Below are 12,693 nucleotides of genomic sequence, written 5' to 3'. Positions count from 1 at the left end.
CCATCCCCCAGTTGAAGTCCTAGACTCAGGATGGGACCCCAGGTTTGGGGGATAAAGGTTGAATATGACCCAGTCCCAGATGCCTGCCTGTCCTCAACTAGCGCAAGTTATGTCATTCTCAACTTCCTTCCGCTAGACTGAACAAAGCTCTCACTTCCAGAACCTTTTCAACATTTTAATTGAAAATGCAATATATACATATTGTTTCCATATTTGTACTGATTCGAATCTACCTTCGTCATCTTTTTCTATAATCTTATTCTTTTTAAAATCTGCCTAGAATCCTTGATATGGCTACAGCACAGATTTAACCAGATCTCTCTGCCAACCATGCAATACTTTTCTAGTCCCTTCCGGTCTTTAGCTGTGGTGATGAACATCTGTGTACATACTGCTCTTTCTGAGGTAGAAAATCATCTTACCTCTCAAAGTGGGAGCCCCAGAGGCCACTTTTGTAGTCATGTGTGAAAACACTGGGAAAGGAGCTGAGGACCCGCATTCCAGTCCTGGTGCAAGCACTGATGTCTTTTGCCCTCACACGCCCTTCACATCATCTATCTGTGTGACACACGTTCCTTGCTTGTTAGGCAGTGATAACTGGACTGGCTATAAATTGCCTCCCAAAGGCATCGAGAGGCAAATAGAATGTTACACGCAAGTGTGTTTTGAGTGCAGTACTGACCCACGTCTCACAAGTCTCTCCTCTGGTTATTTACTGATCCCACAACTGACATGTTGTTCAATGACTGGGCCAGTCAATCTTCAACACGGCGCCTGCCACACCCAATGCCCCTTCTAAGGGAAATTGATTTTACACACACACACATACACACACACACAGCCCTTGCTTATAGGCCTCCTGGGGCAGCTGGGCACTACTACCCTGTACGTGCCTGCCTTCTGCTTCTCCATCACTGACTGAACTGAACTGGGCACCTTCCCAACAGATGGCCCCATAGCTAGAATGGAAGGTTCTACCCAGAGTCATCCCAGCTCCTTCTGATTCTTGCTCTTGGGGAAATCTACCAGGAAATCATGAGTGACCAAGATAGGACAAACACAGAATGCATGGAGAGAGACTGCAGGAAAGGCTATTAGAAGTTGAAGTTATAAATAAGCCAAAATTGGGAGGAAGCAGAAACCTTACATAGACTGAAGTTATAAAGTAGGAAAGAAGGTGAGGAAGAAGGTTGGGGAGACGTGAGAGACACAGAAAGGCAGAAACACCAGAACCAACTGAGTTCTGACAGCGCAAAGCGTGTGAAGGTGCACCAGCTTTGACTGCTGTATCCAGCATGTCCCCAGGAGACCCAGTCACCCCACGTCCCTGCCCTGTCTGCATCATGCTCTCATGGGGCCTTACTGATGAAGGTTAAAAGCAGGAAGTTTGGAAAGGAAGCACCACAGGACCAGAAATCTGGCTCACACAAGGCTAAAAGCCGGAGGTGGGGGGTAGAAGTGATTAACCGAGTCTTTAAACCAGCTATAGAAATGAAAAATCCTTAGGTCCTGAATGTTATCTGACTGCTAAAGTATCCTGAGGCGCTGATAAGAGGTGGGATATGGAGACTGAGGGCTATTCTAGAGAATCACTCGTCCTTAAAAATCAGCCTAGTCATGCCCTAGACGTAATTAGATTAACAAAAGTTAACAACTCCACAAAGGAATAAACTGCTTCCATAGAAAGGAAGACTAGGTGCAATTTCTGCACTGGCAAGAGGCAGCAATCCTTCTGCCCACCGGTGCCGATGCAGGTGCCCCTCATCGCCAACCTTCTCAACTTTGCAAAACAGCAGAGGTAGCTCTCCTCGACAGGCTACCCGCCTGCGACCATGCAGGCCTCTCTTAGCAAGCGTGTCCCTCTCAGGGGCAGCTCATTCTGCCCGCTTGTGACTGTGCAAGCATTCTTTACCCTTCCCATCCTTTCACAAAAAACCTGCTCTTCTGGAGATATATATCTTAAGTCAGATATATATTTACTTATATATATATATTTATATATATATAGATCCCTAGATAAATTTGAATTTCAGATAAACAAGGATTAATTTTGTTAATATAAATACATTCTATGCAATTTATTTATACTAAAAGGTATTTATCTAAAATCCTGATTTTACTGGGCATCCTATATTTACCTGGCAACCCTCTGCCTAGTGCTGGAGGCAGGATCAACATCTGCAGCAGCTGTGAGAGAGTCGTGTGGTCTCCATCATAATGCTGGGAGAGGAAACCAGGATTCAGCTAAAATATGTGTAATGTGAATCTTAAGCACTTTCCTCTCTCCACTGATAAACACACCCCTACAATAATGAACATGATGGGTGGTTATAATTTACTTAGCCTCTCTATAGGCAGATAGTGGGCAAATACACAGTCTTATTTTCACATCAGTGCTGCTATGTAAGGAAGCAGCTAAATTCTTATCCCCATTTACAAATGAGTACTCTGAGCATCAGACAACTTTCTGAAATAAAAATAAAATTGAAATTAAATTTCTAAAAGAGCTTTCTTTTGGACACATACCTAGAACGAGGAACAAAGCTAGAATTCAAATATAGTCTTTTCCCTTTTCATAATGGAACCCTGCCTCCAACTACTAAAAAATGATTCTTGTCATTCTCACAAATCTGAAGATGCAAAGTCTATCCTCAGCCTTCCAATATCTTTGTTGGTCCCCCTCAATACTGGGGCTTGTATCAGTTCGCTAGGGCTGCTGTAATAAAAGTACCACTAAGTGACTTAAACAACAAAAATGTATTGTCTCACAGCGTGGAGGCTAGACGTCCAAGATCAAGGTGTCGCAGGGTTGGGTCCTTCTGAAGGCCATGAGGGAAGGAGCTATTCCAGGCCTATGATGGTTAATGTTATGTATCAACTTGACTGTGCCACAAGATACCCTAATACGCTAACATCTAGTTAAGCATGATTTCTGGGCACTGAGTCTGTGAGGGCATTTCCAGAAGAGGCTAGCATTTGACTTGGTCACTAGCTAAAGCAGATTACTCTTCCCCATGTAGGTGGGGATCATTCACCCTGTGAGGACCTGAAAAGAACAGAAAGGCAGAGGAAGGTTGAATTGGTTTGAGTTGATAGCTCATTTGGCCTTGGACTGGACTTATAAAAATGGCACACCTGGTTCTCAGATCTTCTGAATCCATATTTTATACCAACAGCTTTCCTGGGTCTCTGCTTGCAGATGGCAGATTATGCCACTTCTCAGCCTCCATGTTCACATAGCGAGTTCCTTACAATAAATCTGATCATATATAATCTATTGGTTCTGTTTCTCTGGAGGAGCTGACTCTTACCAGGCCTCTCTCTTTGGTTTATAGAAGGCTATCTTCTCCCTCATCTTCATATCATCTTCCTCCTGTGCATGTCTGGGTCCAAATGTCCTCTTCTATGAAGGACGTCAGTCACACTGACTTTGTAGCTACCCTAATGGCCTCATTTTGACTTAATCACCTCTATAAAGACCCAATTTCTGGGCCTCCCCGGTGGCGCAGCGGTTGAGCGCTGGGTTGCGAAGCTGCGCGCGGCCTCTGCGGCGCCGGTTCGATCCCCGGCTGCTCCCCGGCCACCGGAGGAGGGTCCCACATGGCGCGCAGACCTCTCCTGCCGCCCGCTGCTCCCCTCAGCAGTGTACTTCGGTCCTTCTGCCTGCTCTGCTCCCCGCTCTGGCTCTGGTGAATTCTCTCGCCCTCCCGTGCTTCTGACTGTACCCAGTGCATGTATAAACAAAACAAACAAAGAAACCAGCAAACAAATAAATAAAGCATGCCTCTATAAAAAAAAAAAAAAAAAAAAAAAAAAAAAAAGACCCAATTTCTAAATAAGGTTATATTCTGAGACAGGGGTTAGAATATCAACATATTTGGAGAGGGGGCAATATAGTCCATAATAGGGTTTGTAGAGCTAGTTAGTTTATTGCAACACAGTCTGCCTTTAAAACAGGAACCCAAGGGAATGGATTTCAAATGATGGAATTCTGGATTTCAAGTGGCAGAATTCTAGCTTTGAAATTATAAGAACAGTGAGGAGCAACCTCCAAGCCAGTGGCTGGCACTCATAGCCAACTCAATGGTAGAAAATGGAGCTTTCCAAACCCCACCCCTGAAAGGGGAAGGGGGCTGGTGGGGTAAAGGGGCTAATCTGAGGCTTTTGGCAGTTAGAACTCTGCTGGGACTTTGACAGGTAAAATCTGCTGGGGCTTGGCAGTTAAACTGCTGGTAAGGTGCAGTGTCTATGGAGAAACAACCAGCTTGTTGCGTACGACTTCAGCTTGGACCTTGGTTTCTGCTCAGTGGATGTTATTTAGAAGGAACAGAGGGCATCTGGTCATATGCCAGACTATCAGTACTCTCTCTCTCTCTTTCTCTTTCCCTCTCTCTTTCTCTTCCTGCATATATAAATCTTGTTGTTTCACAGTGTATCTGCTTGTGGTCATATCCTGACTGGAAAGCATTCAAGTGAGGACCAAACTCACAGGTCAACCCAGTTACCCCCAGGCTGTCCTGTTTCAAAAGCAGACCCTAGGGTGGCAGAGGCCTACCCTAAAGTTCTTAATAACACCTCATAGGTGTCACACCCTCTAGCAAAGGGACCCTAGCAACTGATAGAATATGGATTATTGTGAGGACCAGGGATTGTGATGGTAGCCAGGCTGTGGAATCTGGTGAGGCTAAATATTACTGCCTCAAAAGATGTCCTTTAGTCCCAATTGGCAGCACTGTGGTTTTCTGAATGGCAACAGAGGACATGGAGATGATGGAAACCCGGGGGGCAGGAGAAATCTGCCCACCCTTTCCCAAGATGGTGCCTGACGACCCCATGTCTGAAGGGAAGTCCAGGGCTTCTTTGGTAAGGGGCATGCCTGGTCTCACTGTCCCAGGCTGTTCTGGAGGGGAGTGGAGGAGTACCCTGGGGGCAGTGATAGGAGCTGAGTGCTATGACATTTCAGACAGCTGCCAAGAGGAGCAGGTGAGGAGTGCCCCATCCCCACAGTTGGCACCCAGCTGTAACCAGGGACCCAGGGGCCCAGTATAGGATTGTGAAGTCACTTAAAGCTGGCTTTGATCCCTCCTATTTACCTCCCCATTTAGGGCCTCTTTCTCCCTCTGTGGATGGGTCCCAGCTCCCCCCACAACCCTTTTGTTGGTTGGGGTACGTTTAGGTTCTCTTAAGGAAAACCAGGGTTTCTCGCCCCATAGACTTGGGTGTCTAATCTGAAAGTTAGATAAAGTGGGAATTTGAAAATCACAGGAAGTCAGACTTCTACCTCAACTCCCCAGCACCTCCCCTTGCACCTTTAGGTGCCATTCCTTTGTGTCAGTTGGGCCTCTGCTTAACACAGGTCCTGATAACTCGCTGGGGGTGCATTTCTAATATCAACGCAGTCTAGATCTTCACAATTCCTGATACTTTCAAACACCACTGTCCTCAGGAACATGGAGCCAAAGGAGAGCATCGGGGAGGGTTGGTGGTGGGGGCAGCACCATAGTGACACCTCAGTGTCCTCTCTCTCTCTCCCCTTCCCTCCTCAGGAGGCAGAGTCCCCGAAGCCGGACTCCTCCTACGACCACCTAGAGGAGATGGAAACTTGTGAGGACAGAGGCTGCCCAGGGCCACCAAAGTTGCTGTCCCCCAAGGCTGGCACCACCACCAAGGGCCAGGCGGGCGATGGACCTGAACTCACTGAAATGCCTACAGCCCCCGAGACTCCAGGGAGCCCCGAGACCGAGCACAATGCCGAGATGGAGCTGGAGAAGGTGCGCATGGAGTTCGAGCTCACGCGGCTCAAATACGTACATGAGGAGAATGAGCGCCAGAGGCAGCATGAGGAGGTGATGGAGCAGCTGCAGCAGCAGGCGACACCCCACCTGGTAGGTGTCTGGGAAGTTTGGGGCGTGGGCTGTTGGCCAAGAGGTGCCAGGTCCAGCCCTGGAAGGAGGGTGGGGGGCTGACACTGGAGGCCAGAGAGGCCGCCCCTGATTTGTCCCAGGAGTCTACACTACCCTTCCAGCTGGGTGCTTCCCCAGCTCCAGAGATGGACTACTCAGGGCTCTAGTGCTTCCGTGCTAAGCTGAGAACCAGCTCTTTAAAGAAAGTTGACCCCAAAGTGGACCCACTGACCCAGGATTTTCCTCGTTTGCATGGGGGAGGCAGGGAGGGCCTTCAACATTTCCCCGGTGACTGGATTTCTACCACTCTCCATTCCTCTCTATGTCTTAAAATATGATGCTCAGAACCCCTACCTGCAGCCTGACCAGTGGATTTTGCTGGAAGCATTACCAGCCCTGATCAGGGCTACATGTGTTCTGTGGGATCACACGCCTTGTTGTCAATCAAAACCGAGACATCCTTTGGCAGGAAATGGGTTACTCTCCCCTAATTCTGTCCTAAATGGGGATAAGAATGCCTGCTTGCTATTAAATGGGATGTTAAGTGCTTAGCACTGTGGCTGGGCCATCACAAGCATAAATAATGAAAGATGTTATTGTGTAAAGTAGTGCTGTCTGGGCTTTAACATCCGACAGCTCTGGGTTTAAATCCTGAGTCTCCCACATATAAACTTTGTGACTTGGTTAGTGATCCTCTTTGAGCCTGGGTTTGCTCTTCAGTAGCACCTACCTCATGGGGTCATTGTGAGGATGAAATGAGAACACCAGTAAGATACAATGCAATGAGCCTGGCATATTAGGTAAGTGCTCAATAAATGTTAGCTATTCCCATTTTTATGTATTCATGCAGTTCACTTCTTGACCCAAATGCAACAGCTTACATTCATCACTTTTTGATTTTATTGGGATGTAATGTATTAGCTATGCTTCCCAGCTCTGACTCATTCTCAGTTCTGAGAAATTTGCCTTCTGCCTTTGTCCAAGTCATTGCAGTAATTGTTGAGGAAGATATGACCTCAAGGAAATACCACTAAACGATCTCCCTACAGGTTAGCAATGTTGCATTAATCAGCACCCTGGAGTGACATTTTATCCACCTCACATGTCTCTACCTTGTCCAAAATAACAACCCGAGACACACTGTCATGCAGTTTCCCAGAATTAAGATGTTACAACACCAATAGCATTTCCCCAATTGACTGGTGAAATTTTTTAAGAAAATGAGGTTAGTTTTGTATGATTTGTCCTCGATGAACACACGCTGGCTTAGCAATTAGCATTTAACTGAGACTTTCAGAATCCACTTTTTCCCCCTCTTTAATATTTTAGGAAATGTCTAAGATTCTGGCTCATTTATGGATAATTTTGAATTCTCAGAGAAAAGTTTCATTTTCAAACGTGTGGGTTTTTTCCCAGTATGCTGGGATAATATTTGTTACACGTTGGAGCCAGAAGCTGTTTAAAGCAGGTACAGTGTAGCCCGATGTCTTTAGTCCATGTGGCACCCTAACCATATTTCTTTTCCCTTTTTTTTGTTTGAAAATCTTTCTCCTTGCTGGGGGAGTTGGAAACCTTGGCATATAGTCCTATCTGCTCTGTCTTCTGCTTAAAAGACTGACTATTGAAAGTGCTTTGAAAAGACTAAGGGTTTCACAAATGCATGTTTTTTTCCCTCAAAAATCACAATTATCCCCCATCAGCATTTCAAGCTGAAATGGGGCAGGAAGTCTGTGGATCCAGGCCTACAGAGAGACATAGATCTGTCCAGCCCTCCAGGTTCTCCCGTGAGAATCCTGCTTCCTCTGGTCTTCAGCCTTTCCTGCTATTCACTTTACAGGTGGCAACATAGGGGTCATTTTCTGTCCCCCCCTCCTTGGTTATATCTAGTTGCTCTCACACCTTATTGTTAACAATGGTAAACTTTTAACAATGGTAAGCCCCAAACCCTAGACTTTGATAATAGTTTACAAAAGTGTTTTAATGTTTGTGCATTTACTAGGAGGTGGAGAGCTGCTTTTCAAGCTCTCCACCTCTCTCCTTCTGGATGGATGTGGGGGTTCCATGATTTTTAAAAATATTTTGAAGACTAAACCATGGACGATGCCTTCTTAATGACAGATCAAAATAGTTTTATCAACTCTGCCTGACTTATAGATGGATGCTTTCCATAGTTAAAACAGGGGTCCAGCGGCCCTCAATTATGTAGAGGCCAGAAAAGTGCAATGCAAAGGCAGAACCAGACAGGCACACACACTGCTTTCCCACACCCATCACTCTGAGGGCTGAGGGAGGGCCCCTCACCCATCCTGCACCACCTGTCCCCAAGGGAGACCAAACCCTGAGCCCCAGAATCACCAACTGACTCCATGTGAGATGTGCCAGGCCCCAGAAAGTGAGAAGTCATTTGTGCCCCAGACACCGCCTTTCACTGTGCCACTGTTTAGAAAATGAGGTTGAGTGTCCAGCAAACACCCCTGAGACCCAGCATCAGAGTAGGGAGTCTCAGAGACTCCCTGCATGGGACCCAGATGGACAGTGTGGAATGCAGAGGCAGGGAAGTGCTAGCTGAGTCAAGAGCGACAAGAGCAGTCTCGAGAAGGAAAACCCGTGAGCTCGCTCTTGTGCCAGTTTACTTTGCTAGGAGTTTTTCAGTTCGTGCCTCTTTTCCTCCTCCCCCTTGTGTGAGGTAGGCACTGAGACCCTCCCCTCTGTGGGGAAAACAACCTGCCCGAGGTCACATTCAAGAGGGTGTGAGAGCAGATGGAAGCCCCTCCTGGAGTCTGAGTCCTGGTTTTGCCAGCACCCTGTCTTCTTTCCCCCACAGTTCTCAGGAGGCCTCCAAGACCTCCTGCTCCCCCAGAACCAGTTTGCCATGTTCCTGTACTGCTTCATCTTTATACACACAATCTATGTCACCAAGGAGATGGTCTTCTTTCTCTTCTCCAAGCACTACCTGTTCTGCATCGCGGCCATTTTGCTCTGTTTGATTAAAACTTTGTGGTCCTACTTCCAAGTGCCTTGCTCTCTCCATCACTGGGAATCTCTGCACTATAGGGTTCTTAGGCCCTGATCCAAGTGAGCCCCAGACCCGTTCCTCCCACCCCAGCACCCCCTTCCCTCCCAGAGTGCATCCCTGCATCAGAACACACTCTCAGGGAAGAAAAGTCTCTGCTCTTAGTCATTTACAGCCTCGTGTGAAGAAAGGGATTCAGGCCTTGCACTGGGCCCGACTTCTCAGTGGGGATAAAGATGCTTTACCTCCTGACAGGAGGATTTCAGAGGTTGCCAAGTTAGGGAGGTTTCTGCAGAGGGAAGTTTAGAAAGCCTTTCCAGAATCACAGAAATCACATCTTGACCAGGCTGGTTTGGGATCTTATCTGAGATGTAAGGAGCTGTGTTAGGCTTTAGGGTAAGCCACTCCCTCCTCCCCCCACCAAGATGTTCATGTCCCAAAGCACAGAACCTGTGAATATGTTACCTTAGAGGGCAAAAGAGATTTGCAGTTACTATTAAATGAGGGACCTTGAAATAGAGAAGTGATCCTGGATTCTCTAGGTGGGCCCAATTGTAATCACAAGGGTCCCTATAAGGAGCGGGGGGTTACGTAAGAGTCAGAGATGATGTGACATGGAAGCAGGGGCTCGAGTGATGCAGGGGTACAAGCCAAGGAAGCTAGCATCTAGAACAGGCAAGAAAGTGGATGTTCTCCTAATGCTTCCAGAAAGAATGCAGCCTATTTTAGACTTCTGACCTCCAAGAACTCTACGAAATAAATATGAGTTGCTTTAAGCTACTGTTCATGGTCATTTGTTACAGCAGGAACAGGAAAATACCAGAGCCAAGACTCCTGGAGCTTGACAAACCTGGCAGGCCATTGGCCACAACAGGGTGCACAGTTTGGAGCCTGCCCTCAGGCAACATGGTTCTGAGAAAGATGCTGCAGCTCCAGGGGGCTCGGGACAAGCCCACAGGACCTGATGGGCGAAGAGTATCTCTTCTTCTGAGCATGCATGCTTGGGTGACACAAGGGTTAGCAAGATAAGATATGGACCTAATCCCAGAGACTTTGGGAAGGATATCTTTAGACTTTAGACTCCTGATGGGACTGAGAACAAGTTAACGATGCTGCCCCTAGTGTGTGGGGGGTCGGGGAGAGATGCTGATCAGGCTGTGTGGCCTGTCTTCTTTCCCCCACAGTTCTCAGGAGGGAACTTTCCACAGCTGTCTGCAACTGAGATGTATATGATTCTCCAAATAAACAGGCAGCCCACAACCAAAAAGGACAGACTAGGGGGCTCATAGGAGGCACAAAGTGAAGTTGCTGTGTGTGTGTTTGTGTGTGTGTGAGAGACAAGAAAACTCACACACATGTAGGGAGTGGACAGTCCCTCTGACCCTACCAGCCCCAACCAGGAATGATGACCTACGGCACAGGAGACTTTAGAGAAAGTAGGGCGAATGGGATGAGGCAGACACGGCAGTACAATCCATCAAGTCGTTCCTGACCCCTCCTCTTCCCAGGCCCAGGGCTCTGCCTCAAGAGGGACAAAAGAATAAGCTTCTCTCTCACTGGGCTTGCTGAGTGATACTTGGTGAGAACACGTGAGCGAATAGAGAGCACGCTGGGATTCGGCATCAGTAGGTAGATGAGGCCACTGAAGCCCTGGTGGCGTCTCATCACGCCACTCAATTCGGTGCATCCACCCCCATTTCTAGCTTCATGTGCCCCATGCATGCCTTCTGCTTTAACACCATCAGGGCCACAGGGGATAGCCATAGAGGCTAGTAGCATAAAAAGCCTTATTAATCCATTTACCCTACAAGCAGGTAAGCTGGGACCGGTGGGAAGGAGAGATCACATGGGACAAAAAGGTCAGATGGTGAGGTACTAGCTGTATTCAGGGAAAAAAAGGGTCACCCCTGCTCCAGTGAACGGTGGCACGCGTAATAACCTGGAAATCTGCTTTGGGGGCAAATAGTACAGTCTTGATTATCGGTCTGAATATGAACTTAATTCTTCAAGTATGGAATGCCTAAAGATTGTAGCGTGAGATAGGGATCACCACCTTCTCCCCCCTAAAAAGGGGGAAAAGTGTCCATTCTACATTTCTCCTGGGGACCATGATCTCTTCTTCCTCTCTCCAACCCAGGAATGTTGCTTTAAGGTCCCGAGTGTGAGGTTGGCATTTAGCTGTCCAGCCACTGTGGACAACCCAATAGAGGTTAACAGAAGTCCCAGTTGAGACAGGATGTGGCTGCTGAAACTGCCCTAGGGAGTCATCTCAGAGGACCCTGGCTTCTCGTTGCTCCGTCCTCAGCACGTGGATTTTATCCTCACACCCTGGCTTTCAGCCTCATGACCCCAAGACAGCTGCTGCAATTCCAGGTATCAAGTCCACAACTCCAGGTCAGAAAGGGGGTGAAAGATAAAGGCCACCTCTGAAAAAAGCTTTCCAGAAACACTCCCCTGCAGACTTCGGCTTACATCTCATCGGTCAGATGTGGTCATGAGGCTGCTGCTAGTGCAGAGGATCTGGGGTGGTTTTTGTCCTGGGTGCTTTTGTGTCCCTGAACAAAAATGAGGATTCTGATCATGTGTGGGTGGGAGAGATGGATGTTGAATAGGCAAATAACTGCATCTACCATACCCTGCTTTCTTAGGCCCCGCGCCCACTCTGTCCCCAGCTGAGCCAGACCTTGATGGGGGTTGAGGCCTTTGGGTGGGGCCCTGCTGGCACACTGCTGCACTTCTGTCTTAAGGCCTCATCCACATACCGCAGCAGGAAGGTCATGGTTTTCTCTGGACACTGGAGCAGAGTGTCCTTCTGACCTCTGTGCGAGGCCCCAAGACCTTACATAACCAGAGTAGCAGCCTTGTCTGGGGACTGAGGAGGACGTGCCCCTCTGTGTTGGGTGTCTTCAGCAGAGCTGCAAGAGGAGGCAGTTTGATACTCGAGTGCCTCTGTCCAGAGTCCCAGACCCCACAGAACAGTCCAGTGCCTCCCCATCTCTCCTGTCAGCTGCCTCATGCCGAGCTGCTGAAGACTAAGTGTAACACATTAACTCAGCTTTAGCCTATAGCTCTAATAATCATCAAGGGCTAACAGTAAATATTCAGCTTAACAGGTAAGCTTAGGGAGAGAAAAATGGAGGAATCTTTCTGCTCCCCTGAGCCCAAGGATAGAGGAAGTCCTGGAGAAAGATGAAATCTGGAGGAGGGCAGAGGCAGCAGCTTGATTCCAAAGGCTGCTGCCCTGCCATGTCTGTTTCTAATCCCACTTTAGCAGGTGACTGAAAGAAAGTTGGCTAAGCTCTCTAGGCTTTGTTTGGGTACCTGTAAATTATCTAAACTCAGTGCCAAAAAAAAAAAAAAAAGGACCAAAGCCCGATTTCAGAAATCTGACTTAATTGATCTGAGATGATGTCCCATTGATTGCAAAATGGCCACATATCAAAACTTAAATCCTCGCTGCCTTAGAATAAATATCAGATCTTGCAGTCTCCACCCCACACACACACACATGCACACACACAAAAGTTCAGATGCATTTTGACAGTGTCCCTGGTGACTCATGCCTGTTCAAGTCTGAGAAGCACAGCTCTGGGTGATGTGGCTCAATCCAATCCACCCTCAGCTGTGAAGACTCTGCTATTTTCCTGGGGGCCCTTTGGGGCAGGGATGAAGGGACACAGAGGCAAGATAGAAAACAGTAAGAAAATTGAGCTTGTGGTCCCAGAAGTGCCTGGGAGTCTCCATCAACATCTGGTGTGACCCTACAGAGGTGCCTCT

The 12,693-nt window shown here is 47.7% G+C and overlaps 1 protein-coding gene across 1 annotated transcript; it reads left to right on the top strand.

Annotated features, from left to right (window-relative positions):
* Positions 1-4,815: 4,815 nt before the first annotated feature.
* TMEM247 (transmembrane protein 247) lies at positions 4,816-8,973 on the top strand. The gene is made up of 3 exons (XM_054687756.1): positions 4,816-4,983; positions 5,547-5,885; positions 8,728-8,973. Exons 1-3 carry the CDS (start codon positions 4,816-4,818, stop codon positions 8,971-8,973), a joined length of 753 nt encoding a protein of 250 aa, XP_054543731.1.
* Positions 8,974-12,693: the final 3,720 nt, after the last annotated feature.

This window comes from Talpa occidentalis, unplaced genomic scaffold (genome assembly GCF_014898055.3).
Source record: "Talpa occidentalis isolate TD23 unplaced genomic scaffold, MPIMG_talOcc4v2.1 talOcc4.5, whole genome shotgun sequence".
Lineage (NCBI taxonomy): Eukaryota > Metazoa > Chordata > Mammalia > Eulipotyphla > Talpidae > Talpa > Talpa occidentalis.
Note: the sequence above shows the minus strand (reverse complement) of the source record. Positions and strands in the feature narration are given on the sequence as shown.